Source organism: Phaseolus vulgaris, chromosome 4, assembly GCF_000499845.2.
Source record: "Phaseolus vulgaris cultivar G19833 chromosome 4, P. vulgaris v2.0, whole genome shotgun sequence".
Classification (NCBI taxonomy): Eukaryota; Viridiplantae; Streptophyta; class Magnoliopsida; order Fabales; family Fabaceae; genus Phaseolus; species Phaseolus vulgaris.
This window is the reverse complement of record NC_023756.2, coordinates 28,747,190-28,774,904: the sequence shown is the minus strand read 5'-3', so window position 1 is coordinate 28,774,904 and position 27,715 is coordinate 28,747,190. Positions and strand designations below refer to the sequence as shown.

At 42.9% G+C, this 27,715-nt stretch overlaps 2 protein-coding genes across 2 annotated transcripts; one reads left to right on the top strand and one right to left on the bottom strand.

The window, feature by feature from the left end:
* The first annotated feature begins 4,954 nt into the window (after nt 1-4,954).
* Nucleotides 4,955-5,434, top strand: LOC137838598 (uncharacterized). The gene has a single exon (XM_068647839.1). It carries the CDS (start codon nt 4,955-4,957, stop codon nt 5,432-5,434), a length of 480 nt encoding a protein of 159 aa, XP_068503940.1.
* A 20,327-nt stretch (nt 5,435-25,761) lies between these two features.
* On the bottom strand, nt 25,762-26,748 carry LOC137838597 (uncharacterized). Its single transcript, XM_068647838.1, has one exon. It carries the CDS (start codon nt 26,746-26,748, stop codon nt 25,762-25,764), a length of 987 nt encoding a protein of 328 aa, XP_068503939.1.
* Between the last annotated feature and the right edge of the window lie 967 nt (nt 26,749-27,715).

Here is a 27,715-nt window from a genome sequence, read left to right as displayed (position 1 = left end):
AACAAACGAATCAAAACACTTACACAACCACTGTTCTTGAACCCTACAAGAACTTGGCACAACTTGCTGAAAAACACTATTCCAACACACACAACTCTTCAAGAAACCTTATCAAGAAGAGTCTTACAATCACACTTTACAAGGAAATGAAAGATGAAACGAATACACCTGGTATGAGAATGCATAAATTTGTCTTAGACCAGTAAAACAGATTGCACACACTGTGACAGCACCTCCAACCAAGCCTTAGAACCAAGCAAGAACAAGCACAATTTCTAGTTTTTAAAATCTTTCAAGAACACGTACTCATTCAATGCAAACTACTCAATCTTTGTTGTAAAACTTATTTTCTCAACGTTACTTTCAAGTCAGAAGCAACTCTCCTTTTATAAGAAACATTTTATAACAGACTTTAAAAAAACAGTTAAAGCAGTTATAAAAAGAACAGATTTAAAATAAAATGAACAGACTTATTTTCAAGAGCAGTGAGAGATTTTGTTAGATGTAAGAGACTTAGTCAAACTCTCTGGTGCAAAGATAAAGCTGTGAAAAAACCTTTTAAGAAACATGGCACCAGACAAAAAAGAATCTATTCATTTACGGAAGAACGAATTCATTTTCAAAACGATAACAAGATCTTTTTAACAAATGAAACTCAGTCATTTTGATGGAATGAAGACTTAATCAAGATACTTGATGCATAAAACATGATTTTCAAAAACACTTAATCAAGACATCAGTTTAAGAAAGAATCTATTCATTTAGAGAAGAACATATTCATTTTTTATGCAGTAAAGGATATTTTTACAAAACATGTGAAAAACATTTTCAGAAAACTTGTGCTTTCTCTTATCACATGGTCAGGGGTTAAGAGGTGGGTTACCCAGCAAAAAGCCCACTTTAAACAACCTCTAATTTATACCTAAGACATCCTCAAAGCAAATACAAATATTGAGGTAAATTACACATTTGGCTTCATCAAACACTTTGTCTTGAAGGGGCAACATCCATCTTCAACAAGCCAAACACCTCAATTTACAGGATAGAGGGCTGAACATTTTGGAGCCAAAAGTTTAAAATTAAAAATAAAACTCTCCAATGAGAAGGTGCCATGTGGAGTCATGCTTTCCATGCTTAACTCACACCTTCCATGGTAAATCCTCTCCACTCCAATGTTGCCATGTGGACGTCCATGTGCTCCATGCCAAAGTATTTTCGTTCTCCAATATACCTTAGACATTTTAGGGTTACATTGGGCTCAAAGAAGCCCAGTTGTTACCCTAACTAGTCACTTTTAACCCTAACTAGTCATATTTTTCTATTGGCCCAAATAGAAGCCCAAAAACCTATACTACTTGGCCCAAATATTTGGTCCAATTATTTTATGCTACTAGGCCCAATACATGGCCCATGAAATCCTAAAAAACTTTATACTATTTATTTATGCTAAAGCTTGACCGACAAATAATGTTGACCAGTCAGCAGAAGCCCAATCTTCTTGTATTTTTCGGGCCAAAGCTCTAGTTTATGTTTTGATGACTTGGAGGTCTTCTTGGATATGTTTGTACATTCCTTCACCCTAGAGTTTTTCTCTTTATTGGGCCTTCAAAAATAAATAAAAGCCCAATTAGACCCATATTTGCAATTAAATCAATAAACAACCTCTAGGTCTCCATCCTCCTTATTATATGGTTGTGTGAGGCTGGACGGTTCCTACCTTCTAGAATGTAAGTGATGGTGCGGCATTGACCAAGGTTAATACCCTATCCCCACCATATGTCTTCCCATCATACCGTCCTTCTTGTTCTCCAAGGCTTCTCCACTTATAAATAGGATGTCTCCCTTTTGTATTTCTCATGTTGAAATTAATAAAAGAAAAGTTACTCTGCACAAATTGTGTGAGGTGTTAGTGAGGCTTGATTCCTGTTAGCATTTAGGTCTTATATTGTGAGTAATTGAGAGCTCTCAAGTGGCGGCTAGCAACGCTTATCTTGGAGGTCAACCACACTCCAAGTGGCATGTTCCAGTTCTCAATCCATCACATAAGCTTTCTCCTTCCTTCATCTCTTCTTCCATTTTGCCATTCCGCTTTTACTCGCTGTGTTATTTTCTTGTTTTGTTTCATTCTTCCATTCGACAATTCTTATTTGGCTTTCCTTTTCATGTTCTTTAATTATGCACCTATTGGCATCATACTCACCTTGTAATTGTCTTTTCCTTTTGCTCTTGTGAAGTGAACTTTTACACAACTTAACCACTTGGTTAAGTTTATGTCCAATGGGGATATTCTTAGAGTTCTCACCATATACTTTCTTAAAATCTCATTCTAAGTAAAGTGTCACACCATAAAATGAACAATCCTAAAATCAACTCAGATCACATGTCCTTTTAATATCATATATCATAAACTAGCTCAAGCAATGATTAACATAAAAATAATAATTTAAAATAAAAATAACTAATTTTTAAAAATAAAAGAAAAATAAAAAATTAAAATGAAGAAAAAAATCTAATGTTTTCTAAAAATAAAAGAAAAACAAAATTTTAAAATAAAGAAAAATAACTAAATTCTTAAAAAAAATATAACTAAATTTTAAAAATAAATGAAAAAGAAAAATATTTAAAATAAAGAAAAAAATAACTAATTTTAAAAAATAAAATAAAAACAAGAAATTTAAAATAAAGAAAAAATAACTGATTTTTAGAAATAAAAGAAAAACAAAAAATATTTAAAATAAAGAAAAAATAACTAATTTTAAAATAAAAGAAAAAAATCTCCAATATTTGGTGAGTTAAACTTTAAAACCTTAAATAAAAATTATTCCCGAGGAACGACGCCAATACCTTGTTGACCTAATTTGACAAGTCTATCGAGTCTGAAGTAATAATTTGTCTCAAAAGACGGATATCGAACACATAAAAAACAATTCTATTCAAATGTTAACTTGTAGCATTTACTAAATATTTAAATGTATGCACTAAATTGATTCAAGGTATAAGAGTATTGTTTAAAGAAAATTTGCTTGCAATTTAAATAAAAATAGAGTAAATGATTATGAAAAATTGATAGTTAGAATTGGGATTGAACTTAATCTTTCTCACTCATTTGTATTTTGGTAAATAAAAGCATACAACATTCTTTCTTAATTGATATTGATGCAACAAAAAGAGTCATTCATATTGATTTCTCACATATGAAATTATTAAGATAATTTCTTAAACATTGATTCCTCAACTATTTATAAAAAATTCTTATCGTTTGATGTATAATAATATATTCCTAGGATTACACATCAAGTACTTTCATTTAAGTCAGATCATCAAAAGTACTTCCCATTCAATTCCAAAGATCTAAATCAAGAATAAAAATTCAATCTTTAAGCATAAAATGAAAATAACAATTTCAAATAAGAGAATAATATTATAGATAAATATCACCTCAATACATAGAAGTTTAAAATGATTACATTCAATTCCAAAGGAAAGCAATTAGCCACTCGTGATAGTCATTACATGCACCAAAAGATGATTGAAAGAAAAAGAAAAAGACCCAGAGCGTTTTGTTAGAATTAAGACCCAAAGCGTTTTGACAAAAGATTTTCGCAAAAAATTAGCTAAGAATGAAGTTTTATCAACAATCATAGAAGGAGCAATCAGGGAAGCCAAACAATCAAAGCAATTAAAACGCTTTGCAGAAAAACAATCGGTTGAAATTGTTGATCAAGAGTGATCAAGAGCTTTGAAGAATCCAAATCCAAGATGTTTGATGAAAGGCTCAAGTTGCTGTTGTGTGTGGGTGGGATCTGGGTAGATTAAAGTGTAATCCACTTCCTTGTTGAATCTGAAACTGATGTGATTTAAAACCTTTTTGAAAATGGATGTTTTCTAACCAAGTGAAAAACACCCTGTTGTTTTGTCCAATCAATCAGTTGTTTTTCTCTTAGAGGTTTTTGAAAAAGGTTGAAAGCTGTTTGACTTGGTTGACTTTGCTGTTAAACCAAATCAATCTGTTGTTTCGTGATTTCAAGCGATTGTGTCTTTGAAAATCCTAACAGAATTCAATTTTGACTGGTGAATTTGTTTTAAATGATTTCTAACTGCATACGCTTTTGCTTTAAATGTTTTTAACCAACCTTCGGAAGTATATATAGTTTGTTATACGCTCCTGGAAGGTAAGAAACAATTTTGAGAATTCAGTTTGGGAAATTCGATCTCAAGTTTTCAAGATTCACATCAAGCTTTGGATTTTCAAGTGAGACTGGAATAGGATTGCAATTGTATACTTTTCAGTTGTACTTTGATCAGGTGTAATCCTTTATTAATCTTCTGTATTTTTGTTGCCAAGGAGTGTTGTGTGTTCTTGAGGTGTTCAAGATCAACATTCTTGGTGTGGTTTACCAAAGGTAGTGTGTTTCTTGAGGGGTTCAAGGTCACTACTTTAGTGTGTGGTGTTTGTAATATGTTTTGATTGCATAGTGGATTACCCAGTGGTTTCTGGGGACTGGATGTAGCTCTTGGTGTAAGAGTGAACCAATATAAATCTATTTGTGTGATTATCTCTTTCTCTGATCTTACATATATCTATTTTAAGTTCTTTTTATTAACTGTTGATAAAAACAACCGGTTGAATTGCAAAAACAACCGGTTGATTTTCTGGAAATCAACTCAAACAACTTTGTGCTTTGCTTTCCTTAGTTTCTTTCTCTGTGATTCTTCATTGACTTTCGTTATACCTTCAAAGTTTTCAAAAACCTTTCATAAACAATTCACGCCCGTCTTGTTGAAGGCCATGTATTCTAACAATTGGCATCAAAAGCTTGGTACTTGAAAAATACTCAAGTTTGATCCTAAAAATCTTTTTCTTATGACTGAAAAATTACCCTTTGGGGAGGGTGCATCAATAAACAAACCACCTTTGTTTTGTGGTTTGAATTACCAATTTTGGAAGGTACGTATGAAGATCTTTGTTGAATCTCTTGATAAAGGAATATGGGATGCAATTGAAAATGGCCCTTTTATTCCTAAGCTTGAAAATGATGGTGTTTCTATTAAAAAACCTTGGTCCCAATGGACTGATGCAAAAAACAAAAGAGCAAAGTTTGATTGTATTGCAAAAAATATTATCACCTTTGCCTTAAATTCTAATGAGTTTTTCAGGGTCTCTCAATGCAGATCTTCTAAGGAGATGTGGGATACTCTAGAGGTAACTCATGAAGGAACAAATGATGTAAAGAGGGCAAGGAAACATACTCTAATCCAAGAGTATGAGATGTTTAGAATGCTCAAAGGAGAATCAATTGTGGATGTTCAAAATCGGTTCACTCACATTGTCAATCATCTCATGAGTCTTGGAAAAGTCCTTGATAAAGAAGAGTTGAATATCAGGATTCTCAAAAACCTAAAGTCACAGCTATCTCAGAATCAAAGGACTTGACATCTTTGACTACAACCTCCTTGTTTGGAAAATTAGGGAGCATGAGTTGGAGATGAATAGACTCAACATTCTAGAGAGTGAATATAAGCATGTAAGAAACATTGCCTTGAAAACTGCCATGCACAAGAACAATCAAGTTTCAAGTGATGAGAGTGAAGGAGAAACTCTTAGTTCGTTGTCCAAAATGTTCAGCAAATTCTTGAAGAAGAACCGAAACAAAGAATCCAATAAAGAAAGGTATGGCAACAAGAGAAGTAGTGATTTTAATGCTAACAATTATACTTGTTATGGTTGTGGAGAGTAGGGGCACATAAAGTCTGAATGCCCAAATAAAGAGAAGAAATCAAGCAAGAAGGAAAAAAAAGCAAAATAAAAAAGAGCCTACATTGCTTGGGATGAAAATGATGTCTCTTCATCCAACTCCTCATCAAGTGAAGCTGAAGAAGCTAATCTGTGTTTGATGGCCAAGGAAGAGGATGATGCAAGTAGTGATTACTAAGAGATCAAAGAGTCTTAATTCACAAGATCAAGCTTATGAAGGAATCTTCTGGACTTCCAATTACTGTGTAGTACCAGCTTAGTCCTCTTGAAGGCCAAGTGAAATTTCTTGATCATGGACAATGACTTATTAAAAGAACTACTTTGTCAAAATGATAAGACTTTCCTTGTTTTTATTTTCTTCTCATGATTTTTTTTTCTTTCTTTAATTGTGTAGTATGAAAAATAATGATTAAAGCCTTTATCTTTCATCTATGTAATGTGTATATGAAGTCTTCCTTTCTAATTCATATTTGCCTGTCAATTCTGAATCTGTGAAATGCTTAAGTTGTTGTCACAGAAAAACAACCGATTGTCTTCACGAAACAACCGATTGTCTCCCTCTGACAGCACTGCATTAAATTTGAATTAATTTTTTTTACATTCTGACTGTTGCAGATTCTTTCCCCAAGCAGTTATGGGTCAAAGTGCATTTATCATGGGTCTGATTTCATTCAGAAGGGTGTTACTTTTGTCATAAATGGAATATATTCCATAATTTCTTGGAAAATTAAGAATCCTTATGACTATTCAAAGTATTCATGTGCCACCATGTGAAATCTGCCATTGAGTGACGTGCCACTGTATAACCTTGGACTAGATTCTCTTTCTTGAAGACTGGAACCCACTAAATGCCAAGGATTGGAACTGTTTTATGTGAATATATAAACTCATATGCAGTTGTTTCTCTTCACAAAAACAACCCATTGCCACATGTCTTGTTGGTTTGAAAGTTTGCCCAAGAATCTCATTATGTTTTTTGTTTTTCTCTTTGTATTCATGGAACCCGCACCCCTTCATCAAAGAGGATCAAAATAAGGGTTGTAAGAAGGAGAGGACGCATTTCACCTTCATGAAACAAGTAGGAAGACAATAAACAATCCAAAGCTTATCTCTTTCACTTGGTTAAAGGAGCAGAAGCTGAGTGAGCTGAGAAGTCTTCTCAAAGAATAGATCCTGATCTTATAAGGGTATTCTATACCAACCTTCAATTTGTTGGAAATAACCTCGTTTCTCATGTAAAATGGATTGATATGGAAATTACACATGAAGTATGGACTGCCATCACTGGATTAAAGTATGCAGGGCTGCGAATCAACAAAGGAAGCATTGGTGCTGGAAATCAAAGAGAAAGGATTCTCTCAATGTCTCCTTTTGAGAGGTTTATGGTTAATAGGATGGACAACTTTGCTGAAAACCGAAGGAATCTCCATGATTGTGCTACAAATTTTCAGAACTTTGATGAAAGATTCCAAAGCATGGATACACGTTTCCAGAACCTTAATGAACAGATTGAAGCTGTTCAAAACCAACTATTTGAGCTGCAGTACAGAAAGGAAGATTGAAGCAAAGTTTTAGTTATGTTTATGCTTATCTTGCTTTACTTTTTGGACATTTCTTTCTTAATTATGTTTTTATCTCTTTCTTCATTCTATTTGTGAAGAAAAATAGGGGGAGAAGGTATTGGTTTATGTGTTGTGTATGCTGCTACTACAAACTCTGATTTGAAGTTTATTTCTGTTGCATTGTTGCTGCTACACTCACTTAAATTCACTTTTTTTTGCACTTTTTGAATTATTTTTTCTGTTGGTTTGATTATGTAGAAAACTAGTGAGTGTACCTTGATAACCTGACTCTATTTATGCTCTGTGTTTGCATAGTTTATGTTTTGTAGGTACAAGTTCAGATTCAAATAGATCAACACAAGCAACCAGGAATTTGTCTTCATCAAATACGGGGAAATTGTTGATCAAGAGTGATCAAGAGCTTTGAAGAATCCAAATCCAAGATGTTTGATGAAAGGCTGGAGTTGTTGTTGTGTGTGGGTGGGATCTGGGTAAATTAAAGTGTAATCCAGTCCCTTGTTGAATTTGAAACTGATGTGATTTAAAACCTTTTTGAAACTGGATGTTTTTCTAACCAAGTGAAAAACAACCTGTTGTTTTGTCGAATCAATCGGTGTTTTAGCTCTTAGAGATTTTTGAAAAAGGTTGAAAGCTGTTTGACTTGGTTTTTGCCGTCAAACCAAATCAACCAATTGTTTTGTGATTTCAACGATTGTGTCTTTGAAAATCATAACAAAATTTAGTTTTGATTGGTGAATCTGTCTTAAATGATTTCTAACTGAATACGCTCCTGCTTTAAATGTTTTTAACCAACCTTTGGAAGTATATATAGTTTGTTATACGCTACTGGAAGGTAAGAAACAATTTTGAGAATTCAGTTTGGGAAATTTGATCTCAAGTTTTCAAGATTCACATCAAGATTTGGATTTTCAAGTGAGAGTGGAATATTCTGTATTTCTATATTTGTGTTGCCAATGAGTGTTGTGTTTTCTTGAGGTGTTCAACAATAACATTCGCGGTGTGGTTTGCCAAAGGTAGGGTGTTTCTTGAGGAGTTCAAGGTTGTTGAACCAAGTGGTGTTCAAGCTTTGAAGAATCCAAACCCTTTGAAGGATGTTGAAGGCTTGGCTGTGCTTGTTGTTGCTGAGCTGTCTTAGATAGGATCTGGGGTAGATTGTTTATGTAATCCACTCTTGATTGAATCCACAGCATAAGCATTCTCAATCTTTTTAAAAGAAAAGTGTTTTTCAAACTAAGTGAAAAACAACCGATTGTTTTGTCGAAACAACCGATTGTTTTATATTTAGGAGTTTTTAGAAAAGGTTGAAAACTGCTTTTCAAATGGTTGAGCTGTTAAAACCAAAACAACCGATTGATTCATGGAAACAACCGATTGTTTGTTTTGGTACAACAAAAAAATGGTTTGTACTTTGACTGAGCATTAAATGTTTTTCTAACTGTTTACGCTCCAGTCTTTAATGCTTTGACCAATCTTTAAATGCAATGAATAGTTTGTTAAGATTTGAGAACAAACAACATCTTTGAATATATTCAGAAAAACATATTTGAGTTTTTAAGTTTGTACACAAGTGTTTTGAGATTTTCAAAGAGTTGAGATTGCTTAGAGATTGAGATTGATCAAAGAGTGTGAGATAGGATTTCTGCTTGTATTGATTTCAGAATTGCTTATGTAACAAGTGTAATCCTTGTATCTGTTGAACAAGAATCTTTCTGTGTTTGCTGAGAAGTGTTGTGTGTTCTTGAGGGGATCAAGATCATCATTCTTAGTGTTGGTGTGTTGGCCAAGAGAAGTGTGTGTCTTGAGGGGATCAATGTCACTTTCTTGGTTGTGTTGTAAGTGATCTAGGTTTGATTGCTTAGTGGTGTTCCTCAGTGGTTTCTGAGAAGACTGAATGTAGCTCTGGGTTTAGAGTGAACCAGTATAAACATCTGTGTGCATTCTCTCTATCCTTAATCTCTTTAAATTCAGTTTTGATATTTGCAAACTGATATAAACAACCGATTGTTTCTGCGAAACAACCGATTGTTTTTGCGAAACAACCGATTGTTTTTCTAGTGTTGTTTTTTTTGCTTTGAGTTTTGGCAAACTGAATTCTTTATCATTTGTTGCTCGAGATAATTTCATTCTTGACTTAAAATTTTGGCAAAACACTCTTTAAACAATTCACCCCCCCCCCCCCCTCTAGTTTAAAGCCATCCTTTCTAACAAAGGTCACTACTTTGGTGTGTGGTGTTTGTAATCTGGTTTTGATTGCATAGTGGATTACCTAGTGGTTTCTGCAGACTGGATGTAGCTCTTGGTGTAAGAGTGAACTAGTATAAATTTATTTGTGTGATTCTCTCTTTCCCTGATCTTACATATATATGTTGTAAGTTGTTTTTATTAACTTATGATAAAAATAACCATTTGAATCGCAAAATCAACCGGTTGATCATTTGGAAATCAACTAAAACAGCTTTGTGCTTTGCTTTCCTTAGTTTCTTTCTCTGTGATTTTTCATTGACTTTCATTATACCTTCAAAGTTTTCGAAAACCTTTCATAAACAATTCACCCCCCTCTTGTTTCAGGCCATATACTCTAAAAGAAATTTCGTTTTTAACCGGTTGTATATAGCAGCAAAGACAAAAATCAAATCAAACAGTTTATAGTGAGTGTGAGAGAGAGATTACATAATCAATTTATAGTGGTTCACTCAACCCCTGAGCTACATTCAATCCTCAGAACAACCACTAGGTATTCTCCTATTAATCAATCATAGATTACAAACACACAAAGCCACAAAGAGGTGATCTTGATAACACAAGAACACTCACCCTCTTTTCCTTTCACACAACCATAGTCAGAACATCCTCTAACCTTACAGGTTTACAAATTTTACAAGTATAGAAAAGTAACAATTACAAGAATAAAAAAGGAACACCTAACACCTGGTATTTGAGGAATCACAAAGCTCCTAAGATCAGTTCTTGAGCCAATGCATAGCCTTTAGGCAATCTTGCAAAACTTTGAAGCAAATCTCTTCTCAAAAACGTTTTCAATCTCACATTCTGTGTATATTTGAATATATAGAAAAACCATATTTATATCTCTTAAATCTAGCCGTTTGAGGCACTTAATCATGAGCCAAATCAGTTTTAATTCAACTGGAAACAAATGTCACAGGTTTTTGAAAAGTTGTTAATAAATGTGACAATCAACCGGTTGAAATGTCGTTTTAACCGGTTGAATTGGTTTTGACAGTAACCAAGTGAAAAACAGTTTTGAAAACATTCAAACAAGCTAAGTGTAAAACAACCGATTATATCGTGATTTCAACCGGTTGTTTTTCTCTTTGCTTAAAAAGACATTTTTCTCTTTTAAAACAAATTGATTCAGCTTGTGCATAGGATTAAGAATGATCTTTACAAGAATTCTAAACACCCTAGAACTAAGCTCCAAATAAAGCAACAAAGCATCAAGCCTTCATCATAGATTTGGTTCATCAAAGCTTCCATGTCTACAATCTCCCCCTATTTGACGAAGACAAATCCATAGGATGCTTTTTGGAATGTTTTGTTTAGAATCTTACTTAACCTGCATTCACAAGAAAAAATAGAAATACAGAATAATGTATTCCAGATTAATCAGGTACCACAAACTAGTTTCCACTAGGTGATTTCCAAAAAGGAGCATCAACCAACTCAATGTGAGAAACTAGTCAAACATGCATAGGTGCAGCATCAGAAAAACAATCGGTTATTTCGCAGAAATAACCGGTTAAAATATGTATCAGATTTTATAACGTCAAAAAACCAGTTAGAGCAATGTCCAATCAAATGTGCATAACAAAACAAATGCAAATATAGGAACATTACAACCCAAAGCTCACTTCTCCCCCTATTTGTCTTCACAAATAGAATGAAAGAAGGATTAAAAACAACATAAAAGAAAAGAAATTGTTCAGAAAAGTAAACCATAAATTTAAATGAAAGCCTCAAACTTGCTTCAGTCATTCCTTCCATATTGCAGATCAAGTAGTTGGTTATGAACTTCCTCAATTTGTTCATCCAAGGTCTGGAACCTTGAATCCATATGCTGGAACCTAGACTCACATAGCTCATGAAGATTTCTTTGATTCTCCGCAAAGTTGTCCATCCTACTTACCATGAGCCTTTCAAAAGGAGACATTGAAGTTATCCTATCATTCATGAGCTTCAACAGCAAATTCTTTTGTGTTTGTTGCAACTTCAGTTTCTTCTTCAACATGAGTTCCATTTGGTCTGCTTGATCTCCATCTTTGCTTACCCACCTTCAACCAATCTTGGTGAACCCCATTTTGCTTAGGGAACCACTATTGATTTCGCTTGAAGTATTTACAATCTCAACCAGTTCTTCTTCTATATCTACTTCAAAATAGTGTAGAATTTTAGAAATCAAAATGGCATAGGGATAATGGAAATCACTTAACCTTATAGCCTTTTGCATATGGTCTTTGAAGATGTGGATCTAGTTGAGCTTAACCTTGTTCATGATGTAGTAGATTAAAAGCAAATCCTCTTATGAGAGAGTAGAATGATTGTTCACCCTTGGTGTGACAATCTAGGAAACTATGAAGGCAATGAGCCTTGCATCAAGCTTCAACCCTCCAACAGAAAAGTTTCGTACCTTTGAGAGGGGATTCTTGAGACAATTCTTGTAGAATTGCATTTTGTTGAACTCTTCTATCACTCCAAGGTTGCCTTTGCTGATTCTTAATCAAGAGTATTTTAGCCTAGTTATAGTAGTCAAGACCTAATTGGTGATTTCAATGTCCACCCCTTTCACATGAGAGATGAGAATGTCACCATTAATTGAAGGTTTGTGTAAAATACTTTCACCAAATCTGGATAGATATTTGCAGACATCTCAAGGAATCTCTTAAGCCTTTTCTCCTTTAAAAGACTCCTCACCACAGTAAGGTTCTGTTGTTTCATCCAGGTGAAGGAAACAAGCTTTGGAGTGTTGAAAATTTTCCTACTTGTTTCATGTAGGAACTTCTCAATTAGTTCAGATTATCTTGAAAACCAACTTTCCAGCTTTCCACCACTCCTTACTGCCCTTGTCTTCATCCTCTTAGATGATGGAGGTGTTGATGCCATGGTTTAGTTAGAGAGGATGTGGGCAAATTGCAAAACAAGTTTAGTGTAGAGAGAAAGAAAAGAAACAGGTTGTTTCTTGTGAACAATTGCAACTAATAACCTCATTTATAATCAGAATAGTCAGTCAAAGTTTTGGCTTTTAGTGGGTTAAATTAAAAACAGAAAAGGAATCAAATCAGAACAATAAAGCAGTCTGTCAGTCCTAACAAAAAGCACTTAAAAAACACATGCTGATTAGACCAAACTTAAGAGCAATTTTAATTTCCAATGTTTAGAATAATATATTCCATGAAGAGTAGTTATTGCAGAGAGAATATGTATTCAAAGCTATAATTAATGGGTTTTTGACCACAAATGTCTCTGGGTTTGAACAAAAAAGAAAATCATAGCACAGAGAATTGAAACAGATTTGACCAGTGCTGACAGAACTGAAACAACCGGTTGTTTCGTAGAAACAATCGGTTGAATTTTTGCAGCAGCTGAATAAAGTTTTAAAAACCAAATTCTTTTTAACAGACATTGAACATACAGGGATTCAAATTAAAGCACATAAATTTTGTAATGAAATAGAGGAATACAAAACAAAATAATTCATAACTATAAAAGTGAAAATACAGAATTGGATTTAAAATTGAATGTTCAAGTATAGGAAGAACAAAGAGTTATCCTTCAAGTTTATATTACACATTTGAAGCAGTTCTTAATTTTTAGAACATACATGAGATTGAACATACAGGCAATCTCTTGCTTGTTTGCATCCATGAGATTTTGATTTTACAGATCCTTCATCTGGAGGCAAAGTTCTGCAAAAGAAAGCTTATTAAGTAACAAGATTTGATCTCTTAAAAAATTTGGGACCTTTCATGTTAGATTTATATTTAGAACCATCAATATTTCTTGGAATCCATTTAAAGATACCTTTAGGAACAAGAAATTTATGAATTCTACAAAATCTAACAGAATGACCTCTCTTCATACAGTAAAAACATTTAACAACGGGTTGTTTCGTTCTTTTAATCCGTTGATTTTCTGGCACTGTTGAAAAAGGTTTTGAAATCCCATTCTTTTTGCTATGTGGATAAAATCCTAAGCCTGCTTTTCCAAAAACACAATTTTGAGTTGCAAGAACATTCTCAAAGTTGGATTTTCCAATTGTAAGTCTATCCATGGTTTTCACAAGGTAGTGAACCTTCTCTTCAAAAGATTCACAATTTTCACAAAAACTTGAGTCACACATGCAAGTAAAATTTTTGTAAATCAAATCCAAATTTTCAAAATCAACTTTAGATTTTTCCAACTCTTCTTCTAGTGTTTTAACTCTATTTTCAAGCCAGTTGTTCAATCCTTTCAATCGGTTGTTCAAGAGAGCCAAACTATTAGCTTCTTCATGTGTTTCATTAAATGCTTCAAGTAGTTGGTACTAGTTGTTACCTTTGATTGATGAAGTTGAGCTTACACTGCTTGATGTTGATGCCTTTAAGCATAAATTTGCTTCTTCATCTCCTAAAGAGCTAGAGGAGGATACCTCATTATCATCCCAAGCTACTATGTATGCTTTCTTGGGTTTTCCTTTCCTTTCTCCTTTGAAATCAGCCTTTTCCATGCTCTCATTGTTAAGGCACTCAGCCTTGATGTGTCCCTATTCACCACAGTTATAATAAGTATATTTGTTAGGATTAAAGTCATTCAATTTCATGGAGCTGTACGTTTTTTAAGATTGGCCTTTGCTATTCTTTTTCAAGAATTTGCAGAACTTTCTTGATAGCAAGCTCATTGTGTATCATCACTATCACTGGAATCTTGTTTCCTTTTCTGGTTAGCAGCTTTCAGGGCATTCCCTTTGTTGTGTTTGTCCTCACTTTCTTGGACAACCAACCTATTCATTTCAAGCTCATGCTCTCTTAGCTTACCAAACAAAGAAGCTGTTGCCATGGATGTTAGATCCTTTTGTTCCGTCCGGTTGACCTGGGACGTCTTCGTGCGCGACCTCAACCGTCAGCTAGGGACTCCTTCCCACTGGTTACCTGTGGATTCCTGCAAAGAAGGACAAAAGGGCGCCCTAGCGGCCGTTTGCACTCCGACGCTCAAGTGAGCCAGCAAGAAACCTCAAAAACTCTGCACCTCCGTATCGGAGCACCGTGTATGGCACTCTGAAGGTGGTTAAAAGGAACTGTGTCTAGTGTATATCTTCTCGTTCTGGCAAAGATCTTTCCCTAGTCCCTTGTGCGTAACCTCAAGGCTCGAGCAAGCAACTAGAGTGTCTCTGGAAAATTTGTCAAAAGTTCGAACCCCGTTCCCAACATTCGAGGCGCTATTTAAACTACTCTAGCAATTAAAGCGTCTTAAAGCGCATTGAATTATGAAACGTTCAGCGCATTTAAGACGTTTAAACCGCTTGGGAGCATTTATAGTACCTTAAACGTTCGAAACGGAAACTGTATTAAATAACCTTAATTACCTTGTACCTGACAAAATGGCGTTTCTATTCTGACCTGGCTGTTGTACACGTGGAGGGCCTCACAGCGCCGTGACCCCATCTGGGGGCATTTCTTCGCATGAGTCCTCTTACTTGGGAGTGCAACTACGCAAGGGGTGACTTTTGGGTGCCAACTCATGCCTCCAAACATCTAGTCACTCACTTTGAGAGCGTATCTGCCTTCCTTTCGTACCCTGCACCTGGCTACCCTGGGCGTGACCCTCCTCTTGAGTCGTATCTATCCCAAGGGCGTCTCTGGGGCGGCAGGGGCACTTCACGAGTCAGGCTGCCCTTCACTGGCGCTATCATTATGGCCTTGAAGCCACCTTTCTCTTCTCTTTATTACTACCCCGGATTATCGGGATTTGAGGCCTTCCCACGGCGTCGTTCCCTCCATGGTCTTTCCTACCCATGGGTATCGGGGAGCCACACTATGATCTCCTTGCCTTTGTGACATTTGACCTTGGCGACGCCCTAGTTGGGCGACGCCTTAACTGGGCGACACCTTCACCTAGGCGACACCTTACCCTGGCGACGTTTCCTCTTGGCGATGCTGGCACTTGGCGTCTCCTCACCTAGGCGACGCCTTACGTTGACTTTGACCCCCGACGTTGACTTTGACCTTGACTTTGTCAACGCTCGGATACGGGACGGTACACAAGCCCCCTAGTCTTAAGCTGAAGACTTGTCTTCAGCGCAAAGACTAAGGTCTCGCCCACGCCGTCCACGTGTCACCCTGGTGACGTGTCATTCTTTGCTGACTTAACACTTCTCGAACTATTGACGTGACACTCTCTGAACCATGGGGGTGCCCTTAATGGCTGATTGGACATCCTCCGAAGCGGGGAAAGTAACACCTTTTGGGGCCACGCTTAACCACGTGCCACGTGGCTCATCACACGGTCAGCTTCTAAAGTCCTTTGCGCTCCCCTTGAGCGCTTAATCCTTCGACACGCGACACGATCACACGGTCCCCAATTAGCGCCTCTTGGGTTGCAAATGTAACGTTCAAGTTACCCAAAACCCCGCGCTCAAACCACTGTTTCATCCATTCTCTCTCCATTTTGGCACTGTTCATCGCCTTCGAGCTCTTTCTCTTTGATCTCTGCTCTTTCCTTTGCGCTTCCCTTCCTTCCCCACTTCGACATTAAAAGGTATGATTTTTCCATCTCCATGACTCTTCTTCTTCGTCGCATTGCATCGCTGTGTATTTTGAACTGCCTGGGACTGTTTATGTTTCTGCATTTCTGTGTTCTTTCGCTCCTCCGTTCTTCTCCGTTCTCTTCTCCTTCTTTCTGGGTTTCCTCGCGTGGGTGACATTTTTCTAGGGTTTTGTTCCCTTTTCTGCCTTGGCATCGCTTATTAAAACCCTTTTCCTTTCTTCTTTCTCAGTTATTTATCCGCATCATGGTGCGCCTGAAACCAAGGTCTAGTTCTCCCCCCAAGAATGACTATAAGGCCCTCTATACATGGGCCCCTGACGACCTTTTAAATGAATGCACCACCATGACGACCTTTCAGGACTTGGAGAATCATCGCGGTGACCCCCGTTTGTACAATTTCAATGCCTTCTGCCGCACTCACGATGCCTATATTTCCGTTCGTCCCGGCAGGCCTGGGGAACCTGTTTGCGTGGATGACAGACCCAGGAAAGGGAACCCCTTCTTCTTCTTCATGTATCAAACCGTATTTAAACGCATTGGGGTACGCCTTCCGTTCACACCCTTCGAGAGGGAACTCCTTATCGAGATCAATACAGCCCCTGCCCAGTTACATCCCAACAGTTGGGCATTCGTTCGGGCCTTTCAGATTCTTTGCGGGTATCTAGGCGTCCTCCCTTCTGTGGACGTCTTTCTACACTTCTTCGAGGTGAAGAAGCAGGGGAAAAGCTTCTGGGTGAGCTTTTCCGGGATCGCTGGCAGGATCCTTCTTTCCCTCTTCCAGAACTCGTACAAGAGCTGGAAGGGAAAATTCTTCAGGGTGTGCTGCGCCAAGCATGACCCCACAGCCTTGGACGGCTTCCCTCTATATTGGACAGAGCATCCCAAGCTGCTCAAGGCCAAGGCCCTGGATGAGCTGTCCCCTGCTGATAGGGAGATGTGCAAGGCCTTGGCTGGCCTGGGGATCATTTTCGACACGCTGAAACTCATCGCGTGCGAGTACAACGCCCACTCCCTGTCCACTTACTTTGGTAGGGAGGCTCCTCTCTTGTTGCCCTCTGTTATCTCTGTTTTACTGCGTCATGTTTGCCCTGTTGGCCTCCTCCACCTGTTTCCCTCTGTGCTAAATGCCTTATGTCTCGTTCATCTTCGCGTTTTGTGGATTCGTATAACTGCTTTAGCCTTAACTTCTGCTATTTGGTTTGTCTGAATGTAGGATCGGTGATGGATGCTTCCAAGAGGATGGTCTTGGCGAAAGCGATGAAGGCTGCTCGTGCCGCCAAGGCTGGCGCGTCCTCCGCCGCTGCTGCTGACCCAAACCCCTCATTAACCTTGCCCTTACCACCACCAACCACTACTGAAGCCCCACTAGGCTTATCTTCACCACCCCCACGTAGCCCCCAACCACTTCAAACGCCCAGCTCACCTCCGCCCATCGCCGCAGTCCCACTGGCTGTGGCTTCATCACCTGCTCCAACCCCTCTTGACAAAGGAAAAAGGGTGTTGGAGATTATCTCCGATGACGAAGACTCTGACGGTGGGCTAGTCTTCAAGAGGAGAAAGGCTGCTAGGGTTCCCATTCTACCAGCGGCGTCGCCCCAGGGAGGGAATTCCTTCAGGGACAACCCTCCAAGTGCTACCTCTCTTCCTCCCACAATGGTCCAAGAGGAAACAGGCGAAGGGGCCGAATCTGCTCCGCCTCCACCACCGGTAGAGGTCTCTGCCGCTCCTGCCTCCGTCGCTGCCGCCCCAGACCTTATTGCCATCCCTCCTCCAATTATGCATCTGACGAGGGGCTTCAACGGGGGATCAATGCCAAAAGACTCCGACAGGAGGGAGGGAATGCCCTTCTACTTGGGAGCCTTCTTGGCCATGGCCCTTGACTGGCGTGCCCAAGCTAGAAATGCTGCTTTGCACACACAAGCCTTCCAAGCCCTGGAAACAAGGTTCGCCACGCTGGAGGAGGAAAATAAAGCTCTGGGACGCCAGAACGAAACCTACCAAGCCTCTCTGAAGTTGGCGCAAGAGGCCAAGGAGGAGGCTGAAAAGCAGCTGGGTGAGGCGATGGAGCTTCAGGCCGACTTCTATGCTCGGGAAGTCACTCTCCAAGTTCAAATAACGGGCCTCCAAGGCATGGTCGAAGCTTTCGAAGAGGTTCAAAAGGACTTGAAAGACCAATGCTGCGAGCAGGCTGAAAAACTGGAGCGGATGGAGGGGGAGATGGCTACCCAGGCTAAGGCTTTGGGCCTTCTCCAGGTTAACCATGACAAACTGCAGGTCGAGGTCAGCCGGCTCTAAGTGGAGAAGGAGGCTCTGGAGAAGCAGGTGGCTTCCGGAGACTCCGCCATCGAGGAGTTGGAGAAGGCCAAGAAAGCTCTTATCGATGACATGGCTGGCATCTTCGAGGAGGGATTCAAAGAGGCTCTGACCCAGGCCGTCTGCGAGAATCCGGGGATCGACGTTTCAAACTGCGATTCCACCCATCATGTCGTCGATGGAAAGGTCATGCCCCTCGAGCTGGATGACTAAACTGCCGCCCTCAACCGCCTATTTTACCCTTTGCACTTTATATTTGTTTCCATGTCATCTTCTGCTGAACTTGTAAATTTTTCGGAACATTTGCACTTTGTCGGGGTAATAGGCTTTGTGTAGCCATTTCATATCCGTTCTTCATTTTTGTGTGCCTAAATCGCTTTGCTTGTTCTCTTACCTGTTTCAAACGCTGCGTTGGGCGATCGGGTACGCCTGACACCTTACTTCTAATCGTGTGCCTCGAAACCTGTTCTGCCCTGAAAAGTTGGGACCTATTCTGGGTCTTAAACACTTGGGACAAGGTCACGCGTCGATGCCCACGCCCATGGAGAGGCCTGCCTAACAGCGCCGTATCGTCCATGGGGTGTCTCAAACACCAAGGCGATCTGTCCCTTGGTTCTTGGTGCCCGGCGCCCATGCCTAAGGAGAGGCCTGCTACAGCAGCGCCGTATCGCCCTCACGGTGTCTAGAAACGCCAAGCACCGGGAAGGCGCGTAGCCCCCTAGGGGGTCGTTCCCTCCCTGGTCTTTCCTTCCCAAGGGTATCAGGGAGCGACCCTACCAGTGGTTCACTCGTCTCTCGGCGATCTCGTCTCCCTCCACAGTCTTTCCTAGCTGTGGGTATCGGGGAGGAGACGCCGTAGGTGACTAGCTTTGACTTATTCAGTTTCGTTTCCCTCCACAGTCTTTCCTACCTGTGGGTATCGGGGAGGCGACACTGCTGATAACTTGTATTGGCGACGCCCTTAGCGTCTCATGCTGGCAACGCCTTCTGCGTCTTACACGGGCGACGCCCTCTGCGTCTTGGCGATGCCTGGTGCGGTCAACCCGTGGACTTCACCTTGGCATTGACTTTGACTTCGACTCTGGTCGACGCCTGGGATTAGCGGAGAGCTGAAGGTCTTGCCCTTGCCAGCCACGTGACGTTTTTCGTATGGCTGATGGGACGTTCCCTTTCTTGGCTTAATCCTGACACATTCTGAGCTTCTACAAGATGCTCCCGTTCTCGACGGCGCATCGTACCCTTGGGCATTCTGTCGACGCGACATTTTTCTGAATGTTAACCAGTGACGCAGGATCATCCTCCCATCCTCCGATACGTGGCCCAATCGCACGGTGCTCCCATTGCGTCACTTGGCGCTCGAATTGTAATATTTAGATCTTTGAAATCTTACGCCTGCCCTTATCATCTCCGTGCTTTCGAACCCTACTTGCACCACTTCTCTTTACGCAAAAAGCTCTTTCGGTGTTCATTCTAGCCAACGTTTTACCCCCGCGTTTCCATCAAGTCATTCTCCTTCGACCTTCCAACTCCTTCCCCGATACTGTTCCGACATGTATTCTCATGTTCCTCCCCGAGGGTTAACCCTAAAGACCTGTACACTTGGGCTTCGAGCGAGCTCCTTGACGAGTGCTCATGCTTGCTCTCTACCAAGGTCATAAGGGAACACAAAGGGGATTCGTGCTCCTATGATCACCGTGCCTTCGCGAAGAGGCACGACGACGATATTGTTGTGCTCCCTTGCACTTTAGGGGAGCCAGTGTGCGGGGATGAACGGGCCAACGACGGGGTCCCCTTCTTTTACTTCTATCAGGTGGTATTCAAGAGCATCGGCATGCGCCTACCCTTCTCCCGGTTTGAGAGGGAACTATTGACGGAGATTAATGCTGCTCCGGCCCAGTTGTATCCTAATAGCTGGGCTTTCGTCAAGGCTTTTGACGTACTTTTTGGCTTTCTGGGGTGTGCACCCTCGGTTGATATCTTTCTTCACTTCTTTGAGGTGAAGAGGCAAAGGAACAACCTCTGGGTGACCTTCAGTAACATTCTCGGCAAGGTTCTCCTGTCCCCCTTCCAAAACTCCTTCACTAGGTGGAAGGGTAGGTTTTTTAAAATCTATTGCTCTGATCTCGTGCCTTCCGCCCTAGATGGGTTTCCCCTGTACTGGGTGAGGGAGACGAGAGCCCTAAAGTCCAAACCCTTCAAGAAACTAACCCCGAACGACCAGGTGGTTTGCCGGATCCTGGCTGAAGCGGGGGGTTTTGACTCCGCCACTTTGATCAGTTTGGAGTTCAACACCGAAACCCTAGAGAAGTATATATGTACGAGTGGCTGTCTTAGAAACTTCCACCTTTGATTCTTTCTAAATCTTCGCGTGTTTTGCCTTATGGTGTCCTTAACATGTTCATTTCCCTTGGTGCAGGTTCGAAGATAAACCAGCAGCGGAGGTCACAACTTACCCGGGCCCTGCAGGCTGAGAGTGGAGCTTCGTCTTCCTCCCATCCCGACTCCGGAGGCCCTTGAAGGGTGGTTCGTTTGTATGAGCGCAGGGCGTGTAATGTTTGCCCTATTCGCCTTACTCCCATTTATCTCGAACACTACTTGTAAATTTAACTCCACTGTACCATGCTTGCTTTCTGTAATGCCGCTTTACTTTTGCATACGCTTCATATACTGTGTGTTTTTCCTCCATTATGTTTCTTGGCGATGCCCACGCTTGGGCGACACTTTCTCTTGGCGACGCCTTCTTTCTTGGCGACACCTTCTTCTTGGCGACGCCGTCTACTTGGTGACGCCTTCTATTTTGGCGGCGCCTTCTTCTTGGCGACGCCTGTCACCGCTTCGAACGGGAAAAAGATAAAGACTAAAAACCAAGGCAAGGTTTTTCTCGAACTTCTTTTTTCATTTATTTGGGTGACCTCGTTAAAAAACCCCCGAAAGGGAAAAAGAGTGTCCCCTTCAACAAGATTGTTACATGGCTACTTACATAAGTCAACTAAAATAAAACTTCAAGTTGGCTGCATTCCAACTGCGCGGGATGGGACCCCCCTCCAAGGTCTCTAGGTTGTACGAACCATTGCCCTTGGCCTCGGTAACTCTGAAGGGTCCGGTCCACTTGGGAGACAACTTATTCTCCAGCTCGTATGGGTGAGCTTTCCTCATAACTAGGTCGCCAATCTGAAACTGTCGTGGCTTCACTTTAGAGCTATATTGTCGCTCTACTCTTCTTTTTACTGCTTGGGCCTTTATTCTGGCTTCCTCCCTGGCTTCGTTTAGTAGGTCCAGGTTCACCCGCCTTTCTTCGTTGGATTCCTCAGCCACGAAATTTTGAAAGCGTGGCGAGCTTTCGTGTATCTTGACTGGGATCATCGCATCCGACCCATATACTAAGCTAAAGGCGTCTCCATGGTGGAAGATTGGGGCGTGGTGTGGTATGCCCATACGATCCTTGGTACTTCCTCCGCCCACGCCCCTTTGGCCTTTTCTAGCCTTCTCTTTAGCCCCCTCAGCAAAACTCTATTTGCTGACTCTACCTGCCCGTTAGTCTGGGGGTGTTCGACTGATGCGAACACTTGCTTGATGCCCACCTCCGCACACAGATTTCTCAACTGCTGGCTGGCAAACTGGGTTCCATTGTCGGATACCAGCCGCCTAGGTACGCCAAAGCGGCACACAATGTTCTTCCAAACAAAGTGTTGCACCTTGTGCGCAGTGATCTGGGCCACGGGCTCCGCCTCTATCCACTTGGTGAAGTACTCAATGGCAACGATCAAGTACTTCATTTGCCTTATCGCCAATGGGAACGGACCTAGGATGTCAATCCCCCACGTATGGAAAGGCCACGGGCTGTATATGGATAGCAGCTCTTCTGGCGGCACCTTGTGCCAGTTAGCGTGTTTTTGACATTGCTTGTAACGCTGGGCGTGTCGCACGCAATCTTCCTTTACTATTGGATAATAGAAACCTGCGCGTACCACCTTAGAGGCTAAGGACCTTCCCCCTACGTGGCTCCCACAAATGCCTTCGTGGAGCTTCGCCATTATTCTGGTAGACTCGTCGCCGCTGACGCACGTTAAGATAGGGTTAGTGAACCCATGCCTGAATAATACCCCGTCCACCAGAGTGTATCTGGCGGCGTTCCTCTTAACCTTCTTACCCTCTTCAGGCTCTGCTGGGAGAGCCCCATCCGCCAGGTACCGTCTGTATGGCGTCATCCAGGTGTCTCCTTCGGCTAAGGCACATATCTGCGTCTGCCTTCCTTCTTCGGGCGTGTCTGCATATGTGCTGATGCGGGGCGTCTTCAACGTATCTTGAGTCAGAGAACGATGACTCCTTGGCCTCCCTCTCGCTGTACAAACATGGAGGACGTCCACCCTGTTATCCTCCACGAATTTACGCGGAGCTTTGAGAGTCTCTTAGATCACTGTCCTCTATCTACCCCCCTTGCCTGAGCTGGCCAGCTTGGCAAGCAGGTCAGCTCTGGCATTCTGCTCCCTTGGGACATGTACTAGCTCAAGAGCGCTAAATGCTCCCTTCAACAGTTGGACGTATTTCAGATACGCCGCCATCTGTGGGTCTTTCGCCTGGAACTCACCCGACACCTGCCCAGTAATCAACTGGGAATCGCTTTTCACCAAGAGGTTCTGCGCGCCCATCTCCTTGGCCAGGAGCATTCCTGCATTCAGAGCTTCGTATTCAGCCTGATTATTACTTGCCTTAAAGGCGAAGCGCAGAGCTTGCTCAATCAGCATACCATTGGGTCCCTCCAAGATTATTCCCGCACCACTTCCTTGCTGGTTGGAGGAGCCGTCAACCGAGAGCAACCACTGTGAGCCCACCTCCACCTCTTGTTCACCTCCGGGCGAGAGTTCTGCCACAAAATCTGCATACACCTGCCCTTTGATGGATCCTCTAGGCTCATACTGGATGTCAAATTCTGACAACTCCACCGCCCAGCGCACCATTCTTCCAGCTACATCAGGCTTCTGCAGCACCTTCTGTATAGGGAGGTTCGTCATCACTACCACCGTAAAGCTGTGGAAGTAATGACGGAGCCTCCTAGCCGAAAACACCACTGCCAACGCTGCCTTCTCCAGCGCCTGGTATCTCGTCTCCGCGCCTTGTAGGGCCTTGCTCACAAAATAGATGGGCTTTTGAATCTGGTCCTGCTCCTGGACCAGCACAGAGCTGATAGCTCGCTCTGTCACCGTGAAGTACAGCCGGAGGGGCACGCCCGTTACCGGTTTGCAGAGGACCGGTGGCGTCGCCAGGTATTCTTTCAACTTGATGAAAGCCGCTTCGCATTCGTCAGTCCATGCAAAGCGACTATTTCTCTTGAGGCACTGGAAATATGGGTGCCCCTTCTCTCCTCCGACAGAAACAAACCTTGAGAGCGCCGCCATCCACCTCGTCAGCTGCTGCACTTCCTTTACTGACGTCAGGCTTCGCATGGCGATAATCGCCACGCATTTGTTGGGGTTCGCCTCTATTCCCCTCTCCGTGAGCATGAAGCCTAGGAACTTACCGGCCTCTACCCCGAAGACACACTTCTCGGGGTTTAGCTTGAGGCGGTACTTGGATATAGTGACGAACAACTCCTCTAGGTCCGCCACGTGCTGTGCCCTATCCTTCGACGCTACTACCATATCATCCACGTAGGCGTACACATTCCTTCCCAACATGAGCGCTAGGACCTTGTCCATCAGCCTTTGGTAGGTGGCGCCCGCGTTTTTCAGCCCAAAAGGCATCACCTTGTAACAGTAACTGCTGGTCTCTATCATGAATGCAGTTTTGCAATCATCTCTCGAGTGCATTTTGATCTGGTTGTATCCCGAGAATGCATCCAAGAAGCTTAGCACCTTGCAACCGGAGGCGCTGTCTACCAACGCGTCGATGCTCGCCAGTGGGTACGAGTCCTTCGGGCACGCCTTATTTAAATCCGTGAAGTCCACGCACATCCTCCACTTCCCATTCGCCTTCTTCACCAGTACGACGTTGGCTAGCCACTCAGGGTATTGGATCTCCCTGATGTGGCCAGCGCTCAGCAGCTTCTGCGTTTCTTCCCTTACTACCAGCTGCCTCTCTTTGTTAAACTTTCTCCTTCTTTGGCGCACGGGGCGGACCGTGGCGTCCATGCTGAGGTGGTGACATAGGAAATTAGGGTCGATGTCGGGCATATCCGAGGCAGACCACGCGAAAGCATCCAAGTGGCGTGGAATCACCTCTGCCACCCCCTCCTGCTCTTCTCGGCTCAGCAAACGCCCTAGCTTAAACATTTTGCTGCCAATCTCCCTCTTCACCGCGTTAGCCGCCTGCTGATCCCTGCTATTATCCTGAATGGGCGCCGCCTCTTCCATGGGCGCCGTGTCGTCGGGGCCCTCCTCCATGAGTGTATCTACCTCGGGCGTCGCCCTCATAGGTGTGGCCTCGTCAGGCGTTGACCCAGCGGGCGTCGCCTCAATCATCGTCGTGTCCACACTAGGTGGACGCTCAAACACCATGAACACGCTTTTCTTCGTTTTCAGGCTGTTTTCATAACATTTCCGCACCTCCTCTTGATCCGACTTGATGACTATTACCTTGCCGTTGAGGTCCGGCAGCTTCATCTTCATATGGCGCGTGGAGGCTACTGCGTTCAGCCTATTCAACGCCGGTCTGCCCAACAAGATGTTGTAGGCGGAGTTGGCGTTTACGACCAAGTACCGGATGCTCTCGGTACGCGAGGCCTCTCCATCTGTGAACGTAGTCCTCAACTCCAGGTAGCCTCGGACTTCCACCTGGTGATCTGCGAAACCATATAAGCACCCTGTGTAGGGCCTCAAAAGGTCAGGAGACAGCCGCAACTTGTTGAATGTCGACCAAAATATGACGTCTGCAGAGCTTCCTTGGTCGACAAGAACCCTGTGCACCTTTCGACCCGCCATGACAACTGAAATGACCACGGGATCGTTGTCGTGTGGCACCACGTCTCGAAGATCCCCTCTCGTGAACACGAGGTCCGATTCCCACGGATCACCTGAGATCCTTTCCTCAATTGAGTTGACCCCCCTCGCGTATTTCTTTCGCTGGGAGGCGGTGGGTCCTCCGCCGGAAAAACCTCCAACAATGGTGTGAACCTCGCCGAGAACAGGCATCTCGTGCGCTTGTTCTTCCGCTGGCGCCGGCAGGGCGACGGTCGTTGTGGGTTCTGCGACATAATCCTTCAGAAACCCGCTTCTCACCAGCTCATCTAGCTGGTAACCCAACGACAGGCAGTTATCGATGTGATGACCGAAAGCCTCGTGGAACTCGCACCAAGAGTCTTTCCGAGGCCCTAACACCTTATCAGTCTTCGCTGGTCGCCTCAACCTCTCGGCTATATTAGGCACGGCGATCAGGTCCTTCAACTCCACCACAAAGTTGTATCTTGCCGGCCTTGCCCTCTCTCTGGGCTTCATAGGGGCATCTCCCCTCTGACTTCTTCCTTCCCGTCGTGGTCTCGTTGACCCTGACGGGCTGAACCCGTGTGTGTGCCCTCAGGCGTGAGGGTACGACGGTGGTGTGCTTCTCGCACACCTCTCCTTCGGAGGCGATATGTTCTACCGCCCGACGTCGTATTTCAGCAAAGGTCCTTGGGCGATTGCGAATAATAGATTCGCAAAAAGGGCTGGGACACACGTCTTTCCTGAAGGCATACACAATCATGGGCTCCTCCGACGTGCCAACCTTTACCACTTGGGCCCCGAAACGGTTGATATACTCCTTCAAACTTTCCACTTGGTACTGCTTCACATCAAACAGGTCGTAGGAGACTGGCGGCGGGGCCCTGTTCGCTAGGTATTGCTCTCTGAACAGCTGTGACAACTGCTGAAAGGAGGTGATATGGCCGTTAGGAAGGCTGATAAACCAATCCATCGCCATTCCTGTCAAGGTGCTCATGAAGAGCTTGCATCTTGCGGCGTCGGAGCCGCCTACTAACACCATTTGCGTGTGGAACGCCGTGAGATGCGCCTCAGGATCCTCCATCCCGGTGAAAATCGCCTTGGGCCCTGCGAAAGTGTTGGGGATCGCCGCATCTAGGATCTCCTGCGAGAAGGGAGTGGAAAACTCCCTTGGTGGGGTGAGATGTTCCATCTCCTCTTGTTCGCGTTGCCCCTGGTTGTTCCTCAGACCCCGGCACAACTCCTCATTAACGCGACGGAGGTCTTCGTTCCTCACATGCGAGGCTTCGAGATCCGTCTGCATGCGTTCTTGTTCTATCTTCGACTCCGCCATATCATCATGTAGCCCCCGCATTATCTCCAGAACCTGCTGCATGGACATTTCTTCACCTGCAGCGCGTGCGGTACCTCGTCTAGTGGTGGCCATTCTTCACTGTTTCCTCAAACTTCCTCCAACGTTATTGTGACTTGATAGGTCCTCTCAAACTTGCGATGGGACTGATGTTTTATATCGGCCCCACGGTGGGCGCCAAATGTTCCGTCCGGTTGACCTGGGACGTCTTCGTGCGCGACCTCAACCGTCAGCTAGGGACTCCTTCCCACTGGTTACCTGTGGATTCCTGCAAAGAAGGACAAAAGGGCGCCCTAGCGGCCATTTGCACTCCGACGCTCAAGTGAGCCAGCAAGAAACACCAAAAACTCTGCACCTCCGTATCGGAGCACCGTGTATGGCACTCTGAAGGTGGTTAAAAGGAACTGTGTCTAGTGTATATCTTCTCGTTCTGGCAAAGATCTTTCCCTAGTCCCTTGTGCGTAACCTCAAGGCTCGAGCAAGCAACTAGAGTGTCTCTGGAAAATTTGCCAAAAGTTCGAACCCCGTTCCCAACATTCGAGGCGCTATTTAAACTACTCTAGCATTTAAAGCGTCTTAAAGCGCATTGAATTATGAAACGTTCAGCGCATTTAAGACGTTTAAATCGCTTGGGAGCATTTATAGTACCTTAAACGTTCGAAACGGAAACTGTATTAAATAACCTTAATTACCTTGTACCTGACAAAATGGCGTTTCTATTCTGACCTGGCTGTTGTACACGTGGAGGGCCTCACAGCGCCGTGACCCCATCTGGGGGCATTTCTTCGCATGAGTCCTCTTACTTGGGAGTGCAACTGCGCAAGGGATGACTTTTCGGGTGCCAACTCATGCCCCCAAACATCTAGTCACTCACTTTGAGAGCGTATCTGCCTTCCTCTCGTACCCTGCACCTGGCTACCCTGGGCGTGACCCTCCTCTTGAGTCGTATCTATCCCAAGGGCGTCTCTGGGGCGGCAAGGGCACTTCACGAGTCAGGCTGCCCTTCACTGGCGCTATCACTATGGCCTTGAAGCCACCTTTC